This window comes from Malaclemys terrapin, chromosome 14 (genome assembly GCF_027887155.1).
Source record: "Malaclemys terrapin pileata isolate rMalTer1 chromosome 14, rMalTer1.hap1, whole genome shotgun sequence".
Lineage (NCBI taxonomy): Eukaryota > Metazoa > Chordata > Testudines > Emydidae > Malaclemys > Malaclemys terrapin.
The window spans coordinates 25,013,432-25,038,602 of record NC_071518.1 but is presented as its reverse complement, the minus strand read 5'-3'; the positions used below and the strand labels follow the sequence as shown (position 1 = coordinate 25,038,602).

The 25,171-nt window shown below is 40.4% G+C and overlaps 1 protein-coding gene across 3 annotated transcripts in view; it reads left to right on the top strand.

Moving 5' to 3' along the window:
• The window catches only part of ITFG1 (integrin alpha FG-GAP repeat containing 1), a 219,656-nt gene that overhangs the window by 65,341 nt on the left and 129,144 nt on the right, over window positions 1–25,171 (top strand). For all 3 annotated transcript variants that reach the window (XM_054048876.1, XM_054048877.1, XM_054048878.1), the window contains 2 exons: window positions 12,809–12,903; window positions 19,012–19,172. In XM_054048876.1, coding sequence (XP_053904851.1) covers window positions 12,809–12,903; window positions 19,012–19,172 — 256 coding nt within the window. The remainder of the gene's footprint in view (window positions 1–12,808; window positions 12,904–19,011; window positions 19,173–25,171) is intronic.

The following is a 25,171-nucleotide window of genomic DNA, read 5'->3' as shown; positions in this document are numbered from 1 at the left end:
CTTCACTTGTTGCTGTCTTTTATGTTAGCAGAGGCTTTCATGAGATACCCATATTCTCTTTAGTATGAATCATGGATGTCAGATATGATTCTTTTATAATTTGTTGTTAAAAAGTGATTTTGGGATTTCACATTTTGGGAGCATCTCTGGAAAAATCAAGCAATTTCTATTTAAATGCCTCAGTGTGGGTTTTGGAGCCCAACTTTAGGCAACCAGGTTTGGCAACCTTTGGCTCTTTTGTTTAATAGGACATATTTTTCTCCTCTCTTTACAGTATACAAATGTAGCAAAATTATGAGAAATTTACACAATTCACCAGAGTACAAAAGATTGAAGTTATTAGGTGATTGGTACTTGTTGTTCAAGGATAAATTCAATTAAGTTGCAATAAATGAGTATAAAGGGGATTCCTAAATAAAGGTGATTGACTGTTTGAAATGACCTCTGTGGGTTTGATGATCTTGACAATTTACCATTAGGTTTTCTAGTTTGTATCGGGTCTGTGCTCTTCATAGATGTAAACAAGGCAATTACATGCTTATATAATTTAAATTTATAAGTTAGTTACTTTTATTTAATCTGAAACAAATTCACTAGGGAGTAGTTAGTTGAATGGATAGGGCACAGAACTGGGAGTTAAGGCATTCTCTTCCCAGCTCTGCTATGGACTTACTGTATGTCTTTAGACAAGTCATTTCACATCACTGTGGCTCAGTTTCTGCATCTCTCAAATCAGGACAATGATGCTTACCTTGCTTTTGTAAAGTGCTTTACAGTTCTTCGGATAAAAAGCATTATGTAATTGCTTGGTGGTATTAGGATAGAAAGCTGGCTTTGGCTCCATTGTGGAAAAGTTTATGAAAATAATGGTCATGTAGACTCTGTATAATTGGGCTTTGTTAATGGTCAGTGAGTTTAGATTAATCAAGGGTGTCTCTTAAATGAAGTGACTAAAAACTGATTTGCATGGATTAATGAGAATCTTACTATTCATTTAGTAGTCTATTCGCTTCTGTAGAGATTTAAAATTTTGTTTCATCATGGACATTTGATTAATGAATTTAAATGTTTGAGCTCACATAAATCAGTAATTCTGCGTTGTTTAGGCTGTGAGAGCTACTGTTTGTATGGCTGACTCAGTGTTAAGTAGTTCCCCAAATGACAGTAGCTCACGCTGTGTTGTCACAGTCTGTGCTGTAGACAAACATGACAAGATTCTGATTATTTTCTGAGAGCAGCATATACCAACCTCCTCCTTGGTTCTTTCCATTTCTCCTTCATCATTATTCTCATTTGTTGTTTTCTTTGCTTCTGCCAGGACTGCTTGATCTGTGTAGTCTCCTACTAACTGGTATAGGCTCATGTTCATGATAACTCTGAAACGTTTTCCTCATTGACAAAGCCTAGGCTGGGGACATTGTTGTATTTAAGTTGCTTAGCTGTACTTTTCAAGAAAATTGAAAATGGTTAGGTTCCTCTGATGCTAAAACCAGTTTTCCAACAGCAATATTATGATTCTCAGGCAATCCCCCCCCCTTCCTGCCCCCACAATAATTAACGTGAAATGAAGGTTATAAAAATATAAGTTACTTAAAGAATAAAACACCTAAGAGAATGTTTTTGGAGAAATGATAAAAACAAGAAACACTAGTGTGGCTATTCAAAGATAATTATACTTAAATGTAAACAAAGTATGGAAATTCACATTTTAGATTACCCAAATAACCTTAACTCTGCCCTTAACCCAACATACCTGTTGCACCTTGCATGAAAGGTGAATGTAATTTGATGAAGGATTTTTAATTAAGATGTGTTCTGATACCCCTATAACTGAAAATCTGAAATCCGCTATAGTTGTTGAATCTGCCTAAGGCGGTGGTCCCCAAACTTTTTACTTCGCGCCCCCCCTCTATCCCCCCCAGAGCTGGGGGTGGGGCTGCAGCTCCAGGAGGTGGGGGGCACAGACAAAGGGCTGGGGCTACAGCTGGGGGTGGGGACTGGGGCCAGGAGCAGAGCTGGGTGGCACTTCTTCCCCACCCCCTTTGGAGGGCTGGTCCAGGCTACAGCCACTTCCTCCCTCCCAAACATTATTCTGTGCCCTCCTAGGGGGGTGTTCTCCATAGATTGATGAAGACCTCTGGCCTAAGGAGTTAGAGTTGTGGCTTTAGTTTTGTATTTACACCTCTATATAATAAGTGTGATTTCTTTTTCATCTTGTGTCCACCTAATTTTTTGGGGGTGGAGGGGGAATTGTCCTGACTGAAAAGATGTAAAAGTCTGTTTTTTTCCAGCAACTCTGTGTGGTCTTAAAGAAGAAAGGAGAAGTAGTTTTAGTGACATGAAGACAGGTGCTCCTCAGTTCCAGTGCTATGGTAGTGTGCAGAGATACTTCAGGCTGATAACTACTCTGGTTGCAGAGTCACTAAAGCAATGTGGAAGTGTGGTTTTGATGATATATTTGTTCTTTGGTTTTTCTGTAGGCAGCAGAAGTGTTAAGGTTGTTAATTTACCTTAACTGTACACTTTCATATTTCTCTGTAACCTTGCCTTTTTGAATTTCTACCATTTTTCTGACAAACATTCTCATGAGGGGTTTTCCCTTAAATCAATTGATATTTACAGTCACAACAATAATTTAACTAGCGGGTGGAGGGGTTTTGCTTTCGGTATTCTAAAACACTTAAGGAAATATTCATTGTGATAGAGTTGAATGACAAACTGCACCTTGAGGGTTCATGCTTTTCCACACACTGTACCGCATCCAGCCTCCCCATATAGCTTTTCCTTTCTCCACCTTCAGGTGGTGAGGGGAATACGAGAGTAGCATGGAGGTGGGGGTAAGAGAATCATAAAGTGGATTGGATGAACTTTGGGGAGAAATGGGCTCTAAATTCCTTCCTGAAATTCCCAATTCATCCCTCATGAGTGTCTCACTTTCCTCCAGAGTGCCCACTTCCCAATCTCATGTTGCTGTTTCTCTTCTGCATGCCTTAAATTCCCTTAAAACTTTCATTCTCTTAAAACCATCCTTCCTCCTTCAAGAGCCACAGAAACCTCTTTCCTTTTGAAATAGCAGCCAGCCCTTTCCAGTCCTAAAGCACCGTCAGGAGATGTATTACTATAGACAAACTCTTCTGCCACTTTCACTAGAAGCCAACACTCCCTCCTAGGGAGCAGCTCAGCACAAGGCAGGAATAACAGCAAAACAATGCTACCTGGATCAGAATTAACTTGTTGGCTAATCTTCTGGAAGGGAAAGATGCCACATAAAGCAGCTTGCTCCTACCCACCTCTCCACATGTCCTTATCCCTGTGGAGGTGCTACTTCGATAGAAAGGGAAGGCAACATCCATGGCAAAAGCTGCAGCCATTTCCCTCCATCCTCGCTTTCACACTTCTCAGCAGGGATCCCTTATGTTTTTGTCCACTCCACCAGCATAGGCAGAGAAGAAAATAGGGGCCCTAATTTGTTTTTCCCCAGACTCATTTGAAAGAGTTTTTTAGTTGCCTACAGAAAGGATATGATTTTTGCCCGTATGTTGAGTTTTGGTTTCAGATCAGTGGCTGTTCCTGGAAAATGTTCTCTGTTTCCCCCCAATTGCCAATTTGGTGTAAGTTGCTGGCACAGTGCAAATATCATCTTAAAAAAACAACAACATTGGTATTATTTTTTCCACAGTGCTAGGTATGTTGGCACAATTGTGAATTATTTTGCTTTCTTGCAAGCAGTAAACTCATGGTGATACAGTGCGTGACCCTGGTCTGTTTTTCCTTGTTAAAAAGTCTGATCTCATCAACTTTGAAAATACCATTGACAATATTACTTGCTTAACAATAACAAAACATCCCTTAACTAAAATTCAGTAGCACAGCAATCAGCATTTGCTTTTCCTCATGTTTTTATTACTAGCAAAGACAATAGTGGTACACTTTGTCACAACAGTCAACTATCTGTAGAACATTGGATGGTTTCATGATATGCAATCAGGACTTATGCCATCTGTTTCAACAGTGGTCAGGTTATCTGTTTCAGCATAAACTTTAGCAGAAATCAGTGTCTGACATCGGACATGCTTCTCTTATTTTTTTAAGTTCCAGTTAATTCTTTATGCATGCTTCTCTTATTTTTTTAAGTTCCAGTTAATTCTCTGTTCCTTCAAAATCTCACCATTTCAGCTATGGCATGACTTTGGATGTTAGGCCCTGTCCTTACTGCCCAGGGAAGTATTGTTTGCAGCTCTCAGTTGAACAATGGTTAAATGCTTTTCTTGTTATCAAGATGCTAGTACAGTTTCCTTGGAAAGGTGTAGTCAGGGACTTTAAAGAAGTAGAATTGATTTGCTTCTAAAAACAAGAAAGCTGTGGAGTTCTGTAATGCCTGGAGATCCTTGACTCAGCCATAAAAGCTCTTTACATCTGCTTGAGATATTGTGATTCACATCTCGTATACTTCTTTAGAAGAAAGATTTAAGATTATCAACAGCCACTTTAAATTAACCTTTATTTTGTCTGAATATAAAACTCAGTACTGTGGGTTGTCTTCCTGACTGCCCATAGGCCAATATTTTTGGTGTTTTGAGCACCGTTGCAAAATGATTTTTATCTCCTTATTTTATTACTGTTCTTAGAATTTTAAAAGGCAGGATCAAGGTGAAGGAGGATGAAACTAGTGTACAAAGTGATAGTGATTAGGAAAAGAAGAATGAACCATAGAGAGTAAAACAAATATGAACTAATATATATATATATATATATATGAAAATGCATTAAAAATAACTTCCGTTAAACAGAAATAATAACTTGTCCATACCTATGACTTTCAGAACCAAATGTCTCTTGCATAGTCTTTCACCCAGGAGAACAACCAGCTTTCTTTTCGGTACTCAGGGGAATTTTTCTTCTCTCACCTCTCTGTAAAGAGCTTAGAGAAGGGTATGTTAGAGTACTTTGTTATTTGTGATATGAGCGAGACAGCACACAACGGAGGCTTTTTTAGCATCTATATCCACAAGGACAAAGAGAACAGAAGATGCTCAGGGCCAGACTATTTTGCAGTATCTAAGATTCCAGCTACAGTTATGTTGCACTCAGATTAGAGCCTAGCTGCTAACACTTCTCTTAGTGTTTTAGCCTACGTTAATTTAGTGCATGGGTGTTTTTTTTAATTTTTCACCATATGCCAAAAACGTTGCCTTCACCTAATGTATTTGGAGTAGGTTGTGAGTAGTAATCACTGTCAGGTATTTCAGAAAGGAGTAAATTGAATTCTGACATCAAGGGAGAAAAAAGTAGGATTGAGGTGTAACTGGTTTGAGTACCCAGTTAAAGTAAAAGTAATATGATCACAACTCCAAAAGTTCCTATGGAAGACCTAACTGTGCTCCTCTTAGCCTCTACTCTGGCCCATTGTGTCTGTGCTTTATGATATAAGCTTCAATTACATGATCATGTACTGATTTCGACAAGTCTCCAGCTTTATTCCGGGTAAAGGTTGGAAAGCATGTAAGATACCTTTACTGAAAAGCAGGGTTTCTGTGGAACCATGCATCATGTTGGACCAAATTCTCTTTTCATTTACCATTGTGTAAATCCATTGAAATCAAAGGACTTACTCTAAATTTACAGTGCAGGATTTGTATCTTCAGTATACAGCTTGGACAATGTGCAGTGAATGATGTGGGAATCAACATCTTGATCAATGAAGATAAAAGTAAATATTACATAAATGTTTGATTCACTGTGAACAGCCACCCTATGCACTGAAATTAGGCAGGATCCTGCAGAAATTCTAGTGACTGTAATTAAGGATAGTATTAAATGCATACACATAATAATTTCAAATCAGAGACATGTTAGAGGTATATCATTTTAACATTAGTTCTTCTACTGTAATCTGTAAAAAAACAGTCGGTGAGTATATTCTTATTTCAAATGCTGACACATGCCAATATTAAGTTTGGAAGCAGTTACAAATAAGACAGTAGATGGCTTTGTAATTTTTTGTTTATTTTACACAGCCTGCTGCACAAATTCCTATCTAGATTAGAAATAATTGTTTACATAAAATTGTATTATAACATGTATATGGTGTAGATCATCATGTTCATGAGGAATGGAAGCTGTTACCAGATGAAGCTGACAGGATTCCATTTTTTTGAGAAAGGGTTTATGTCAATGCTGGATGGTTATCATTTGCTACAGTTTTGAGGGGGAAAGAAATTAACAAATCTGCTGCAGCAATTTCTTTGCTGTTAGAGCTGAAACCACACAGATCCTAGTGTCACCATTATAATTCAGCTGACAGGACTATACCTAGATGAAGATGTGTAATTTACTGAGATGCTAGATGCCAGCAGAGCAGTGAATCTCATAAAGTGACTGGGAGGTCTCTGTAGAAAACCACTTGCTATGTGATTTTGTTTTAGAGTATGATATGTTTAGGCTACAGTAATATTGTGTTTTTTTTATAGTAGATTATAACTTTCCTCTAGTAACTGGAATGTTTATAATCTAACTTCAAACATGATTATTTTCCCCTCAAGTCTAACTTCAGGATAAATTGAAAAGATTTGAGCCATTTAAGTGGCAAGTGTTTATATTTATAATTAATTAGAAAACTTCATCTGCAAGTAATTTTTTTCATAGAACTACTGTCATTAAGTGTTTAAAGCTGTGTTCCCAATGATTATTTTCTAGACAGTGCACACTTTGAATCACAGTGCTTAGAGATCAGATTGATAAGATGATTTAATAAATTTGCCTGCTATTTGCAGAGATGGGCAGGTTATTATAAAGATATCTTTTCATGCATGAAGTTTGTTTTTGGAAATGGGATACATAAAAGCTAGTGATTATTTCTGAATTTTTCTCATATTATTCCTGGGTTTCATAAGGTCTGCCTAATATATTTTTATAAAAGTTGGAATAAGTATGCATTTACAACTCATGTGTTCCCATTCTTTTCTGTAAAACTTGATCTGTATTGATGATTTGAATCTCAACACTAACGGTCAAAATTGTATCATGGGTTGGGCAATGGTATTGTGAAGGTCTAAGACTGGTCTTTCACATGCATATTAAAATGTCAACCATGTTATAAGAGGACATGGGCCAGAGTGTAGTGCATTTCAAATCCCAGAAAATGTTTAGGTTGGGGTTAGGACTCCAAACTGAATGAAGGCTCTAACTCAGATTAATTTGAAGTTTCCTCAGTTTTGGATTGAAATCTCATCGGATGAAATTTTCACCATATCCAAACTGGAACCACTTTCAAATTTTAATCTGACATACAACCAAAATGTATCAGCGGATGGTTCCCAGTCCCCCAAACCATAAAAACTAAAAGGGATTAAGAACTGAGGTTCTAGTTTTGGCTAGTGTCTAGTAGTAATTAAAAAATTATGTTCTGACAGTTAAAAACAAGCATTTTTCTGATTTCCTTTTATTCATTAGTTATTTTAATTCAAGGAATATGTAGAACACACTGTTGGTTCAATTTACACGGTCTTGAATCGATATGAAAGTAAACTGAAGTTTACATTGAGTGGCCTATAGATTATTGCACATATATTTAATCTTGTCCATGTGAAAACACCTTTTATTTGATTTTGGGGGAAGTGGGAGAGTTGGGTTTATTTTGTTTTGGGATGGACTTTTTGTATATGTACATTTTGTATTTTAGTGAAGTATTAGGTTTTTGGGTTGTTACTTTCTGTTTTTTTTCACCCATACAAAAGTGGCATTTGGGAAAAATTGATCCAAATTAACATTAACAGCCATTGTGGAATGTTTTTGTTCTGTTTTGCTTTCTCCTAGAATGGTATACTATGCAGATCTCCATTTACTTATTTGAAAACATAAATATAAAGTTTTCGTGCATGATTAAAATGTGGCGCTGGTGAGGTTTAAACATAAATAAATCAACCCCAAACTGCCATTCTGTTATCAAATGTTTTCTTAATAAAATAAAGTAATTTTCCTGCTAAAAATCTCAGTTGCGTAATGGAAAGGCTGCAGCATTGTCTGCCATTTGTATCGATGCATCTTTAAGATGTAAAGGCAAAATAAAAGAGATGTAGTTCAACTGTTGGAATTGTTATTTTCATGCCTGTTAAATTAGATCTGCAGTAATACTGATTTATGGTCAGTGAAATAGCTAGATTCTGTTTTAAAGTTTTAACATTGTGAGATTTATCAGGCTTCAGTTCATAGATAATTTTTTAGTATTTCACAGGTACACCTCTACCCCGATATAACACGACCTGATATAACATGAATTCAGCTATAACGCGGTAAAGCAGCGCTTCAGGGGGGCGGAGCTGTGCACTCTGGCGGATCAAAGCAAGTTCAATATAACACAGTTTCACCTATAACTTGGTAAGATTTTTTTGGCTCCCAAGGACAGCATTATATCGGGGTAGAAGTGTATTTTACTATGTGTTTTAAGTTTTTATTTGGAAGGACTAGGGCATCTGGAAGTCAGTAATCTTTTGAAGATGAGCAGAAAGCATTTGTCTACGTGAATTAGGCTGTGCATTGAGATGTGTTCTGTTAGTTGGATATTCATGTTCTATGGTCTTACAGCTCATTCTGCCAGGTCTAAGGAAGTATTCTGTATGCCTCTATAATGTTTCTATCTTGTAAGGGTATGTCTACACTACGAAATTAGGACAATTTTATAGAAGTCGATTTTATACAGTCGATTATGTATGTCCCCACTAACCACATTAAGTCGGCGGAGTGCGTCCTCACTACCGTGGTTAGCATCGACTCACGGAGCGGTGCACTGTGGAAGCTATCCCACAGTATCTGTAATCTCCGCTGCCCATTGGAATTCTGGGTTAAGCTCCCAATCCCTGATGGGGCAAAAACATTGTTGTGAGTGGTTTTGGGTACATGTTGTCACTCTCCCCTCCCTCCCTCCCTCTCTTCCTGAAAGAAACTGCAGACAATCATTTTGCACCTTTTTGCCTGGGTTACCCGTGCAGACGCCATAGCAGAGCAAGCATGGAGCCCACTCAGCTCACTGCTGTTGCGAGCATTGTAAACACCTCACGCATTATACTGCAGTATGTGGAGAACCTGGCTAAGAGACGGCAGCACGAGGACGATTGTGATGAGGACATAGACACAGACATTCCTAGTAAGGAGCAGTTCAACTATAGGCTGAGCAAGTGCAGAATGGTGGTGGAATGTGCCTTTGGACATTTAAAAGCTCGCTGACGCTGTTTGTTGACTAAGTTAGACCTCAGCGCAACCAATATTCCCATTATTATTACTGCTTGCTGTGTGCTCCATAATATCTGTGAGAGTAAGGGGGGGACATTTATGGCGGGGTGGGAGGTTGAGGCAAATCACCTTGCTGCCAGTTTTGAACAGTCAGACACCAGGGCGATTAGAAGAGCACATGTAGGCGCGCTGCGCATCAGAGAGACTTTGAAAACAAGTTTCATGACTGGCCAGGCTACGGTGTGACAGTTGTGTGTGTTTCTCCTTGATGCAAACACACCCCCTTTGTTGATTTTTAACTCCCTGTAAGCCAATCACCCTCTCCCCTTCGATCACAGCTGGCAAAGGAAATAAAGTCAGTATTGTTTTGAAACCATGCATTCTTTCTTTATTAATTAAAAAAAAAAGGGGGGGGAGATAACTGATAAGGTATCCCAGGTGGGATAGGGTGGGGTGGGAGAGGAGGGAAAGAAAAGGTGACATTGCTTATTGTAGCCACACTACCAATCAAAACTGTTTGAATGACAGCCTTCTGTTGCTTGGGTCATCCTCTGGCGTGCAGTGGCTCGGTGGCTGGAGCCTCCCCTCACCCCGTGTTCTTGGGCGTCTGGGTGAGGAGGATATGGAACTTGGGGAGGAGGGCAGGCAGTTATACAGTGGATGCAGCAGCGGTCTGTGCTCTTGTTGGGTTTCCTGTAGCTCCACCAGATGCCTGAGCATGTCCGTTTGCTCCTCCATTAGCCTCAGCATTGCATCCTGCCTCTTCCCATCGCGCTCACTTAATGCTTTCCTGGACTTTGCTACTGAATGCCTCTATACATTCAGCTGTTCCCTATCAGTGCGGGAGGACTGCATTAGCTCAGAAAACATGTCATAGCGAGTGCGGTTGTTTTATTTGCCTTCTAATCTGCGATAACCTGAGGGACGGAGATGATAGGGGGAGCATAGAAACATTTGCACTTGCGCGGGGATAAAAAGAGAGAGTAAAATTTAAGATGATACATTTCTGAGAACAAAAGGGAGACTCTTTCACAGTGAAACAAGCAATTCACAGCAGACAGCACATGTGCTTTAGGTAGAAGGTTGCATTTTGCCTTTTATATTGAGCGTCTGCCGGTATGGTGACACATCACACACGGCTGGGCAACAGAATTCGGTTTCCAGGCACCCAGGGTAAGCCAAAGGGTACGCAGGTTTGGCTTCTAACGCCTTGATAACACGTGGGAATGTTTTCAAACTGCAGCGCCCTCCTTTCCCATAGCAAGCAATGCCGATTGTGTTTGCCATTTAAAAGGAGGGGCTTCAGTTTTCAGGTGGATGTGCAGCACACACCTTCCCCCACCGCTCTGCGTGGCTATTTGGAACGATCCCTTCACCCCTCCCCCTGCTGCGTGGCTATTCTCAGGGATGGTCCCTTTTAGCCAAGTGCAAACAGCCCGGAATTAACGGGGTCCTTTTACTGTTCCCTTACAAAAATTTCCCTATTTCAACCAGGTGACCGTAAATGATATCACTCTCCTGAGGCTAACACAGAAAGATATAGACCGAATGTTGCTTGAATGCGACCAAAACCCAGTACTATTCGCTGCCATGCTTTGTGCCGCAATGATTCCAGACTACTTGCTACTGGCTTGGCGTGGTAAAGTGTCCTACCGTGGAGGACGAAATAAGGCAGCCCCCCCCCCCCCCCCCCGAAACCTTCTGCAAAGGGTTTCAGGGTATTTCCAGGAGAGCTTATGGAGATGTCCCTGGAGGATTCCCGCTCCATTTCCAGACACGTTAACAGACTTTTCCAGTAGCTGTACTGGCAGCAAATGCATCCCAAGACTTCAGGGCAAATCAAACATTAAGCACTATTGCTTTTAAACCCTGTACTGTAGTTACAAATGTGCACTCACCAGAGGGGCCTTCTCCGCCTTCAGGGTTGGGGATCCCGTCTTGGGAGGGTATTGGCTCCAGGGTGATGAAAAGGTCCTGACTGCTGTGGAGAACAGATTCACCACTTGCCTGCTGTGTATTCTCCTCATCCACAAAATCCTCCTCCATGTTGCATGAGGCTCTCCCCTTGCAGGTGTCCACGGACAGTGATGGGGTAGTGGTAGGGTCCCCCCCCTCGAATGCCAGGCAGCTGATAATAGAAGTGGTATGTATGGGGCTCTGACCCAGAGCGACCATTTGCCTCCTTTGTCTTTTGGTAGGCTTTCCTGAGCTCCTTGACTTCCATGTGGCACTGCTGTGTGTCCCTGTTATAGCTTCTGTCCATCATGCCGTGTGCAATTTTGGCATATATATATATATATATATATATGCCAAAGCATTTCTTCTTTTTGATCGGAGTTCTGCCTGCACAGATTCTTCTCCCCATACAGCAATCAGATCCAGTGTCTCCCGTTCACTCCATGCTGGAGCTCGTTTGTGATTCTGGGGGGACTGCATGGTCACCTGTGCTGCTGAGCTCGCCACGCTGACCAAACAGGAAATGAAATTCAAAATTTTCCAGGGCTTTTCCTGTGTACCTGGCTAGTGCATCAGAGTTGAAAGTGCTGTCCGGAGCGGTCACATTGGAGCACTCTGGGATAGCTCCCGGAGGCCAATAACGTCGATCTGTATCCGCACTACCCCAAATTCGACCCAGCAATGTCAATTTTAGCACTACTCCCCTTGCCGGGGAGGAGTATAGAAGTCGATTTTAAGAGCCCTTTAGGTCGACGGAACGGGGTTGCTTGTGTAGACTCATTCATTATAAAATCAACCTAACGCTGCCAAATTCGACCTAACCCTATAGTGTAGACCAGGATTAAGTCTGCAAGATTGCTATCTGGAGTTCTCTACACACATTTACATGTTCAACTATTCACTCAATTTAGCCTAGATCTCATGGTAACTTTCATAGGGCAGTTATATAATCCTCATTTAAATATGTAAATTGGAGATGATTTTACTTTTGAGTGCTTGGAAATGTATGGGACAAATGTGCTAAAAGTGACATTCTTGAAGATTTGTGAACTATATGAATTCAGACTTGCTCTTGGCTTCTTGCACAAGGTAGCTATCTGTTGTAACTTGAGTACTGTTTTATTTTTTTTTACCCGACATGTAGGTGTCTATATGCAAAAGTTTGTGTATGTCTGTCTATGCAGTGCTTCACTCACAGCAGAAATCACTTCAAAAATGAAATGCATTTTTTGTAAAGATGGACTGCTGTAAAAACTGGCCATTCTCAAAGGCAAACTATGAGGACAATGTCAATAACTCTTTTTTCATTCTGTTGAAATGTATTTTTACATTTAAGATTTGAAACTGGAACTTTTCTGCATAATGGATCAAAATTAAATTTCTTTAACAAAGAGAAATACACTTGCAGCTTCAAACAAAAGTCAAACTAGATGACATGTTGACAAGATTAAGTATTTCAAAAATTCTAATTTTTCTTGACACTTGTCTAATTTTTATGTTTTATCAAGATTTATACAGGCTATTATATATGCACAGTTAATTTAATGTTCTGCTAGAAGAGCAGTTGATTTTGCAAATATTAATGAGCTGATAAAGTTGTTTTTTTTTTTCTCTTTTTTGGCAGATGGGGATGGGCAAACTGAGCATTTACTGCCAGCCTGTGCTGATGTAACTTGTCAAAAAAGTGCCATCTACTTATCTAAACCAGGACTGAATCAGGTATGCTGAGCTTCCATTTGCAAAGATAAAATTGAATACCATGTTTAATGTAGGGAATAAGAAACACAATCCATAAGAAATCCAAAACAAATTTCCTGCAGCATTAGCTTGTAATGAAGGGAAGAAATGTTTTTTCTTTAATAATTGGTTAGAGGTTGTGTTCTTGATAGAATACAATCTATAGATCTTTAAAGGGGGAAGGAAAGGAAAACTATTTACCATGGACATCTTTATTTCTTAGTGAAAAAGAAAAAATACTTGAAAAAAATATAATTGATACCTTTGATAAAATGGTGAGGCCTTCTGCATGTACTTCTCCATGGGTAGATGGGGCAACTAATAAAGCTTTTGTCTTATAATGGCCGACTTACTTTATGCTAATCCTCCTGGATGGGGACGGGGAGAGGGGGAACAATTCTTGTGTCTGGATTCACAACATCAGAACAAACATTTTCAAAGTTATACAGCAAAACATGTATTTCCGTATAGCATAGAATACAGACATTACAAGTGAGATTAATGCATGCAGCAACTTACAAAATTTCAGTCTAAACACTAAATACATTCTTATAAGACAAATGCCTATTTTGTACAAAACTAACATACAGGGAAGCTGGTTTGGTTTCCAGCTATGAGTCTGTCAGTTCTTAGCTAATGCCTACAGCCTTGGCCAGAGGTGGCACTTGGTTACCAGTGTCATACCACCCATTCAAAATGATGCCTGAACTGAGCAATGTAGAAGCAGTGGTGCTTTTTAAAGACCAGTTTTTGGTTGAAAAATTGGAAAATTCAGGCCAAATTCATAAATGAGTATTTAATCTCTTACGCCCATTCAATAAATGAGTTGTTTTAATGTAAAATATTCATTAGCATAGACTATACAGAAAAGAATGAAATATTTGAGGTATCCTGTTTAAATAATCAGTTTTTAAAGGATATGTCAGTTTTTACATTTATCACAAGTAGCAAAATATTTGGGACCAAATTTTCACATTTTGCACCATTTACACATCTGAACAATGGCTTTTAATCATAGATGTGCATTTTTACACTGCACCCCCTGCAATTCTGCAATAACATTTTTGAGATGGGTGACCAATTCTGTATCTAAGTCAAAAGCGATTTGGGCTCTTAGGAGCCAAAATCTTATTGAAAATCAAGGAGAGTTAGGATCCTATGTCACTTTTGGAAATGGGATTTAGGTGCCAAAGTAGAGCTGTTGGAAAATGCGCGTTTGTTGAACCTGAAATTTCTTACAAAAGCCAGTCAGGTTCAACAAACTTTCCTGGTTCCCTGGCAGCTCAACAGGGGAGCCTGGCCATGTGAACTGCCCTGGAGACATGGACCCAGGCATCCAGGCTCTGCAGTTCTGGACTAGCCTCACCCAGAACCCCATGCTAGGGCTTCTGTGCAGACCGGATCCTGATAATTCGAGAAACCCTAGGAGACCTCGCTCTCGGAACCCAGATGCCTGTCTCTATGGTGCCTGGAAGCAGGGAGTCTAGAAACCTGGGGGACACTCAGAGCTTTCAGGATTATTACCATGGAGCTGGGAGCCTGGAGGTCATGAGATGGGTTTCCAGGGCCAGAGACCCCAAGGCTTCAAGTCTCCTGGGCCATCTGGCTCCCTGTGTTGTTCACCTAGGTAACGAATATCAGTGGTGAAACTGACAAGAATGTCAATCTCGGTCAGACGCTCCTAGCCCAGGCGGGGCTGGCTCCCGGCAGTAGTGCAGCAAGCAGGTGCTTGGGACGGCCAACGGAAAGGGGTGGCATGTCCGGCTCTTTTGCAGCGGATCCCTCAGTCCCTCTCTGAGGGAAGAACCTTCCGTCAAAGAATGAGGCGGTGGGGTAGAGCTGCCGCTGAAGTGCTGCCGATCACAGCTTCCTCCCCACTGCTTGGGACGGCAAAAACGCTGGAACCGGCCCTGAGCCCAGGGAACATATTTTGGTCCGGAAACAGTGTGTTTCCAAAATGAATTTTTGAAGGGATTCCAGGTCATGAACATTTTTAAATATTTTGTTGGGTTCCAAAACAGAACAACCAAACAACAAACTCAGATTTCTCACAAAACAGAAATCCTGTGTTTCAATAGCTCTACTCTTAAGTTACAAAGTCACAAAGACACCTTTTGAAATTGTACCCTAGGTATTATTTTTTAATTATGTAAAGTGGTCATGAAAACAGGGATGACCAAAAAAAATGTGGTTGGAATTTTTATTATTTTCAAATCTTTCTGTTCAGTTTTGTCATCTAGCATAGATGTTTTACCATTAATAGTTGCTCATAAATAGGAAAACAGAGCATTCCTTATAAGTAAATCCATTTTCTTTCTTAGAATAAACCACTGTCCTGTTAAGTATCAGAGGGTAGCCGTGTTAGTCTGTATCCACAAAAACAACGAGAAGTCCGTTGGCACCTTAAAGACTAACAGATTTATTTGGGCATAAGCTTTCATGGGTAAAAAACCCACTTCTTCAGGTGCACGGAGTCTAAGAGTGGGTTTTTTACCCACGAAAGCTTATGCCCAAATAAATCTGTTAGTCTTTAAGGTGCCACCAGACTCCTCACTGTCCTGTTTACTCCTTTAAAATATATAATATATACACTTAGGCCTTGGCTACACTTACCAGGTAGTTCGATGGCTGGAAATCGAAGTTCTGGGTTCGACTTATCGCGTCTAGTCTGGACGCGATAAGTCGAACCCGGAAGTGCTCGCTGTCGACTGCGGTACTCCAGCTCGGCGAGAGGAGTACCGCGGAGTCGACGGGGGAGCCTGCCTGCCGCGTGTGGACCAAGGTAAGTTCGAACTAAGGTACTTCGACTTCAGCTACGTTATTCACGTAGCTGAAGTTGCGTACCTTAGTTCGAATTGGGGGGGGTAGTGTAGACCAAGCCTTAGAGTTTGAGAGTTCAATTTTTTGAATTGCCTAGAATAAATTAAACTAAAGCATGTAAAATGTAAATACACTGTATAAAATACAGGACTGAAAATGTTTGAATGTATAATTGTTTTAGGACAATATGGTGCCAATGATGCCATATGGTGGAAATTAACATAGGAATTGAAGAAATAAGTCTCCTTTATTATCTGTCTCATAATATTTTGCGTTATATTTTGTTTTTAAGGCATACTCATTCCTTTTTTGAGGCCTTCTGTTTTTTTTCCTACATTGTAAACAGAAATCATAGAATCGGAAGATTTTCAGTAGCATTGTAATGTCCTCATTACATCAATCAATCTGCATGTCAGTCTTACAGTAACAAAATAATCACCAAAAATCCTTAGACCATTTTCTGCTAAAATAGCAAATAACGAGAGTAATAATAATCTGCTGTGTCATCATTGGCAGAAGAAAACAATAGGCTAATTTTATTGACTTGTATAAAAGTACTTTATGTTTTTGTGTTCTGTAATTTAGAATATATGCACCCAGTGGAAGCGGAGCCTGCAGTTTATAAGGCTACTGTTTATGAAGTAATAATCCTGTGGGGCTGAAAACAGAATAATAATTCATATTTCCTCCTAGCAGTTTCTTTTCAATGAGGTGCTATAATGAGTATAAATGGCTTAGTTTCTCTAAAATCACATCAGATATGAGAAAATGTATATGATAGGTCTTTCACAGCTATGGAAACTTGGTTTTTTGCCATAAAGGTTATATGAGTGAATGATGCCATGTGATGTAAAAATTGTATTATTCTTCATTGTTCTGACTTGAACAGTGGTTTTTTAAGTTACTATTTTGCACCCTAGTACCTGGATATTTTCTGTCTTAGGAATTAATGTTAGGGAATCTGTTATTCCTTTGGTGTACACATGTATTTCCTTTAAGAGAATTACATCGTCTATTAACGCTGTCTATTTCTCATTTTCAGATACATTGTCCTAGACTTTTCAAAAGTCTAGCTGCTTACAATAACCAAAAAAAAATTATCAAAACAAACGGGTATATGGAAGCTAAACAATTTTTGAAAAAGAGAACAGAGAAATCTACTTATTGATTTCCATTATTTTTTGTTCACCCTTTTCGTTAGGCAATCCCAAATAGTTTTGTATATCTTCATGATAGCACAAATTTGGTAAATAGCATGTGCAAACATTTTCTATTCAGAAACAATAACAAAACAAAACAGTATTTCAGACCAAAGGGTCTAATCCTTGGGCCTTCTTGAGTTGTGCTGGTGGCAAGACAAAAACATCTATCCCTTTTATGCTTTCTCCCAGTCCTAGAACTCCTTTGGCTCCAGTGCAAATTTGAATAACTTTAGGACTGCTGAAATTTGTGACTGTCTGATTTCAGCCCCACGGAACCATTCCAGCATCAAGGGATAACTGGCATGCAACAGAACTCCTATTACACTTCCTTCTCTTAGCCACACTTTGAGCACAATCTCTCCAGCAGTGGTCACTAACCTGTCGATCCTGGAGCCTCTGCCAGTTGATCGCAGTCTCTGGGCAGCTAAAAGTCCAGCGGTGCAGCGGGACTCAGGCAGGCTGCCTGCCTGCCCCAGCCCCACGCTGCTTCCCGTGCTGCCCCCGCCCCTAGCACCATCCCCGTAGCTCCCATTGGCCAGGAAGACACTCCTGCACCCCAACCCCCTGCCCCAGGCTCAACCCAGAGTCCCTCCCACAATCCGAACCCCTCGGCCCCAGCCCAGAGCCTGCACCGTTTCCCACACCCCAACCTCCTGCCCCAGCCTGATGACAGTGAGTGAGGGTGGGGGAGAGTGAGTGAGTGGGGGGAGGAATGGAGGGAGTGGTGTGGGGCCTCAATGAAGGGGCAGTGTAGATCCTGCGTTGATCTTAAATTCAAAAAGTGATCTTGTGCGTAAAAAGGTTGGAGACCATTGCTCTACAGCATGCGTTGCAAGAGTGAAGTGATGTCAACTATACTGTACAGGCTCTACAGTACCTGTGATTCCCCAACACCAGGGAAATTTTCAATTGATAAGATCAGTCCCTTTGAGTTTTTGGGATGTTGTAAAAGGGCAAAGTGGGGGACCAAGTTCTGGCCCTATATTTTAAGAGCAACAATCTAATTTATGGCCTTCAGCCAACTGCTCTTTTATGCACTTATCTCATCATGACTCACTACATTAGGAAAACCAGGATGAGAGACCATTAAGAAACACCTATGTGCTGCAGGAAGTGGTGCTAAAGCTCCATTAGGGTGGTATTCTTTTGTTCTGCTGGAAGTGCTATCTTTCAAATGAAGGGTAAAATGACTTATGAACATTAAAGTTCCCATGGAACTTTTCACTAGAGTATGGTTGTTAGCCATGGTGACTTGGCTTCATACCAGATAGTGAAATTATATTTTTTCTTCGAGTACTTGCCCATGTCAGTTCCATTCTAGCTTTGTGCGCGCTCACGTGCACAGTCATCAGAAATTGTTTTGCCTTAGCGGTATCTCTAGGGTCGGCTGTGGCACCCCCTGGAGTGCTGCACTTATGCGTCGGTATATTAGGCACCACTGGCAATACGCCCTCTCAGTTCCTTCTTACCACCCGTGATGGTTGTTACAAGCCGCAAGACCATGAACTCCCGAGCCCACCTCCAAGGATACTGCTTTGAGTCACCTAGAATGGACTCGACACGAGCAAGCACTCGAAGATGAAAAAATGGTTACCTATCTTTTCGTAACTGTTGTTCTTTGAGATGTGTTGCTCATGTCCAGTCCATTACCCGTCCTCTGCCCCTCAATCAAAGTTGCCGGCAAGAAGGAGCTGAGAGGATGTAGGACCGGCAACGCCTAATATACTGATGTATAAGCGCATCACTCAAGGAGCGCCATAGCCAAACCTATGGATACCGCTAAGGCAAAAAATCTCCGATGCCTGTTCACGTGGGTGCGCACACACCTAGAATGGCACTCCTACCTCATAAGGCTGAACAGCTACCTTGTTCCACTACAGAGGCAGATAAAGTAATCCTTATGTATTAATTACCACCCTCACAGGAATGTTCAGAGAGTTTTGAATTCCTTGGTGAAAAGAGCTGCAGAACAGTAATAGATGTGAAATGACAATCTGTTTAGTAGCATCAGATACTTTTAGCAAATAAAACGTATACCTCTAACTCCAGTTATTTGTTACTTTTTCAGTGGATACCAGTTTTACAGGACTTCAGAAATAAGGACACACTCTGGGGTTTTGTGCCGTATAAAAACAATCAATCCTCCGTTCCAATTACTCTTCACATTGGAGATTACAATATGGATGGCTACCCAGACGCTCTTGCCATACTAAGGAATACTTCTGGAAGGTACAGTATATATGAAGCTAAAAGTAAAAACACTATCGAAACATATATTGAAATATCAGTTCATGCAATTTAAGAATTACACCATTGATTAGAATAATGTGTATGAAATTGTTTGTGTTAGATTATCTCACTCTTCTTTACAAAATGAATAGTTAATTTTATATTTACTAAGCATTTTCCTTCTTAAAGGGTTTAAATTTTGCATGAAAATTGTAAAATACGTAATTGCATAGGGCCAGATTGTGGCTCAACATGCACAAGTGCACAGGGAAGTTAAGAGGGAAAAAGGGGCTTCTTGCTTCAGTGTTCTAGATCACCAGGAGATCCTTTGCCTTGGGAGAAGCAATTGATTTAGAGGCATCTGTTATATTGCCAATAGTTGTGTATGTTCCAAGCTTAATTAATGTTAATAGAGGGGCTCTCAAATGCAATACAATTATTTTTTGTTTAACGGGGGAAATAATTCAGTGTAGGGGTAGAGCTGGGAACTGGGAAACTCTGGGAGTGTGAATTTTTGTTTTTGTGAATATCTAAACATTTTTCTTGAACTGGTACCACTTCAATCTGATGAATTGCTCACATTGGAATCTCCTTCACCTGCCTGATCCTCAGTTCTCAGTGAGCACCTGAACAGTGATTTAAATAGGAGTTCACTCTCCATTATGACTTGTGGAAAGCTCAGCTCATTTTCCAGTCTCCAAAGTTCAGCAGTCTGGTTTCTTTCTTCCATTTGTTTCTGTCAGTGCTGAGGTTTGATGTCTTTGTCCTTGTTCTGTATATTGAATCCACCTCACAACCCAGTAACTTCCCTTTCTTTCATCTTTCCTTTCTTTCCAAGACACTTACAGTTAGATTTTAAATAAGGTGAATCTTCACTATCTTATTTTCCCCATCTTCCCTTCATTTCCATATTTTCTTTTGCTCCCTTCTCTGTTCCTCAATCACTTTGTCATTTTTCTCTTTGTTTTCTTTCTCTTTTCAATCTCTGCCCCATTTGTTCTTTATCCCAAATATGGCTTCTCTCCTCTTTCCTTCCCCCCAACCCCGTTTCTCCGTTTATTCTTTCCCCAAGGAGTGCTACAGGCACCATAATGGAGAAGTTAATTTTTCTGATGTCAGCACATAGCTCTTAGTCCCCATACTGGGGAAGTGGAGGAGAGTGTCCCACACAATTTTCCTTGCCCTTTACCCAGCCTTTCCTGTATTGGCTGTGGGGAGTCTAGTGCTGTAACAAAATATCTTTCCACATTCTTAAGACTCCATTACTTGTATTGGCAAGTTGCTCATATTTATTTCTTCATTTGGCTATTTCCTCCATATTCTGGTCAAGGGGAAACTACAGCACTATTCAATGCTGTTAGATTTCAGTGCAGATCTATGAAAGTCTCTCTGAAGGCCTTTGAGCCAACTTCACTGATTGCTTTCTCAAACAACCAGCAGTTCCCTTTCATATCTTCATCTGCTTGGAATTTTGGGAGATGGGCTGGCCTTTGGTTGGAAAATATTTCTTCTGGTTCTCCTTAGATCTGTATTTTGAATCTTCTCGGTTTCTTTTTTGACACCGATAATAATAAATTGACAAAGCCCTTTTCCATTCAGGTAGTCGGTGTGTGCCTCCCCCGTAGGCAGCTACTTCACACTCAAGCAATTGTTGACCCTTTTAATTTTAATGCAAAAAACTGTAAATACATTTTATTGTGGTTGTCACACACTTCTCTGCTCAGTATCTCCAGTTCTTTGTCACAGTAATGCTGTCCCGATATGACCCACACAGCCATAGCAGCATGCAGAATAGTAGTATTTAGAAGAGCCCATTTCTCTGGATTTTAATAGCCTGCACCAGCTGAAGAAACCAGAGCTGGCACACGCTACTCCAGAAGACGACATGCCCAGTCACTTATGTTCTAATGTAAATGTTGTACTTCGTACATATGTACTACTTGCATGTATGTGCTTTAGGATTTAATAGTAAGTTTTAATACATAAAACACATAATTTTACCTAATTACTGTCCGTTATCACACAACAAAAAGGTTAGAAAGAAACAGGAAGCAAGAATCAATTCCACACACTCAGTAGCTCTTTACAGCATAAAGTAGGTTCAGGTATACAGCCAGAAAGAGACCCCCAATGCTCCATTCACACAGACAACTGTGTTAGTTTCCATTAACCTCCTACAGTCCATCTCTTCAAGCACTTCAAACAGGTGATACAAAAATCCTTCCTTCCCAAACAGCTTTCCCAATACATCTACTGTCATCACTTTCTCAAACGTGTCTGTAATATCACACACACTCTGTTGCTTAGTCCTCTGTGCTATCATAGTACCAGAAAAGAAAAAAGCATCTCAAAGTCCCTGTAATACTTTCAAAAATCCCTACAATCCACATTTTAAAAGCTTCATAAACGCAGATTACTGAGATAGTCATGAAATCTAATCCATATTAAAAGGAATTTTTTAAAATGCATGTGATTAAAGGTCTATCATGTAGAACTATATTTAGTATCCTGTAAGCCTGCTGTAAGGACCAGTAGGATACTAGTATTTGCAAGTCGTGCAAATTTTAAAAATCCTCCCATTTTATTGTCCACCATATTCGAAAGTAGTGCCCACCAATAGTAATTTCAAAGGGTACTCAATTATAATAATTATTGTAGGTGGATTTGGCAGTGTGGCTTCCTGACTTCCATTTTAAGTCCTTGTTTTAAAATATACATATTTAGCTATGTATATAATATAGCTATGTGAATACTTCATTTTTCTGCTTGCTGTCCTTACTAAAAGTCGCGGGGGGGGGGGGAATTCATTTCTGGTCAAACCAAATGTTTTGGTTCACCAAAAATGAAACATTTCATTTCTTTTTTGAGATTTACCTTTTATTAAAAATATAATGAAGTAAATTTCAAACTGAAAAGTAATTTCATATTAAAAATGTTTAATTTCAAAAATGTCAAGAACACATTGCAATTTTTTTGGAAATTGTTAAGTGTATTTATTTTATTGAAGCAGTTCAGTGAATTAGGCATGGATTTGCTTAATGTTTTTGGTAGGCCCAAATCTATATTGTTTTGGCAAAAAAAAAGTTTCACTGGAAAAATTTCTTTCAACTGTACTTTTCAATTGCTTATAACTTTGCCGAATTTAAAGCATTTGTATGTAAGTTTTCCATGCCATGCCAGAAAAATTCTGTGTCTTCCTCAGCCCAATTTTTAGCATAAAGGTTAGAGGATCAGGCCCTTGGACCATGACTCAAATAGTGCTGATGCTCTTCCATTATATTAACCTATGTGTAATTAAATTTTAAAGTACATTTTATAAGCATAGGGTAACTAAAATATTGTAAAGACATAATTTGCATTCAATATTTTCATATAGTAGGCTAGAATGAATTTTACCTTAATGCCATAGTGTAATATGCTGTTGTGTAATATAGCATTTGTTACTGTGTAATGCAAATCAGTAAGTGAAGTTAATTAAAATATAGCAACATTCATTTCCTGCAGAGGAAAGGTAATACCCATTTCCTTACCACAGATCCCCTGAGGCTCTGTTGAAAAGGCAGTATTGACACCCGTCTTCAATGGCAACAGACTTGCAGGAAAGACATTTTCTCCCGTTATTAGGCTTTTTATTGTCAGTGAAGATAAAAATGAATCTGAAATCTATGGAAAAAATAAACTGTTTTTTATTTTTATATCTTCTTAGTAACCATATTTCTTTTGTATTGCAATATAGTTAGGAGTGTCAAGTGATTAAACAAATTAATCACAATTAATCGTGCAATTAATAGCACTGTTAATAATAGTGCCCCTCCTCTACTTGCGCTACATTGATGACATCTTCATCATATGGACCCACGGAAAGGAGGCCCTTGAAGAATTCCACCTGGACTTCAACAATTTCCACCCCACCATCAACCTCAGCCTGGACCAGTCCACACAAGAGATCCACTTCCTGGACACTACAGTACAAATAAGTGATGGTCACATAAACACCACCCTATACCGGAAACCTACTGACCGCTATACGTACCTACATGCCTCCAGCTTCCATCCAAGACACATCATACGATCCATTGTCTACAGCCAAGCCCTAAGATACAACCGAATTTGCTCCAACCCCTCAGACAGAGACAAACACCTACAAGATCTTTATCAAGCATTCGTAAAACTACAATACCCACCTGGGGAAGTGAGGAAACAGATTGACAGAGCAAGACGGGTACCCAGAAATCACCTACTACAGGACAGGCCCAACAAGGACAATAACAGAACACCACTGGCCATCACATACAGCCCCCAGCTAAAACCTCTCCAGCGCATTATCCACGACCTACAACCTATCCTGGAAAATGATCCCTCACTCTCACAGACCTTGGGAGGCAGGCCAGTCCTTGCTTACAGACAACCCCCCAACCTGAAGCAAATACTCACCAGCAACTACACACCACACCACAGAAACACCAACCCAGGAACCTATCCCTGTAGCAAACCTCGTTGCCTACTCTGTCCCCATATCTACTCTGGCAACAGCATCAGAGGACCCAACCACATCAGCCACACCATCAGGGGCTCATTCACCTGCACATCCACTAATGTCATATATGCCATCATGTGCCAGCAATGCCCCTCTGCCATGTACATTGGCCAAACCGGACAGTCCCTCCGCAAAAGAATAAATGGACACAAATCGGACATCAGGAATGGTAACATACACAAGCCAGTAAGTGAACACTTCAATCTCCCTGGTCATTCTATCACAGATTTAAAAGTCACTGTCATTGAACAAAAAAACTTCAGAAACAGACTTCAAAGAGAAACAGCAGAACTAAAATTCATTTACAAATTCAACACCATTAATCTGGGCTTGAATAGGGATTGGGAGTGGCTGGCTCACTACAGAAGCAGCTTTTCCTCTCCTGGAATTGACACCTCCTCATCTATTATTGGGAGTGGACTACATCCACCCTGATTGAATTGGCCTTGTCAACACTGGTTCGCCACTTGTGAAGTAACTCCCTGCTCTCCATGTGTCTGTATATAATGCCTGCATCTGTAGCTTTCACTCTATGCATCCGAAGAAGTGAGGTTTTTACTCACGAAAGCTTATGCCCAAATAAATCTGTTAGTCTTTAAGGTGCCACCAGACTCTTTGTTGTTTTTGTAGATACAGACTAACACGGCTACCCCCTGATACTGTTAATAATAGAATATCATATATTTAAATATTTTGGATGTTTTCTGCATTTTCAAATATATTGATTTCAATTACAACACAGAATACCAAGTGTGAAGTGCTCACTTTATATTTATTTTGATTACAAGTATTTGCACTGTAAAAAAACAAAAGAAATAGTATTTCTTCTTCGAGTGATTGTTCACGTCCATTACACATTAGGGGTACGCGCGCTGCGTGCACGGACGTCGGAAACTTTTTCCCTTAGCGGCTCCCGTCGGGCCGGCAGGGCCCCCTCCTTCCCGCCAGAGCGGCGCCCCGCTCCAGGGTATATATATCCCTGCCGACCCGACCCCTCCAGTTCCTTCTTACCGTCCGTGGCGGCGTTGGAACAACTCTGTCTCTCGTCTGAGAGTGTCCCTTAGCATAGTCATTAGTGTTATTTAGCAAACAGTTATCAGTTATTTAGTAGTAGTGTTGAGCTTAGTAGTTAACAGCTCATTAGGTACTTAAAGTTCCTGCTGTGGTTGCTTGGTCAACCCCGGCACCGGCCCTGGGCGGCGGGGCATGCCGCACGCCCAAGGCTTCAAGGCTTGTGCCACGTGCCGCAAGCCTATGCCATTGAGCGACCCCCACGACTCGTGTCTCTGCTGCCTGGGGGAAGCTCACCAGAAAGAGCGCTGCAAGATCTGCAAGGCCTTTAAGCCCAGAACTAAGAAAGAAAGAGACTTTCGCCTTAAGCAGCTGCTCATGGAGACGGCGTTGCAGCCCTCCACTTCGGCGGCACCGTCTGCCTCCGTGCGGAGCGCCCCGGCATCGGTGC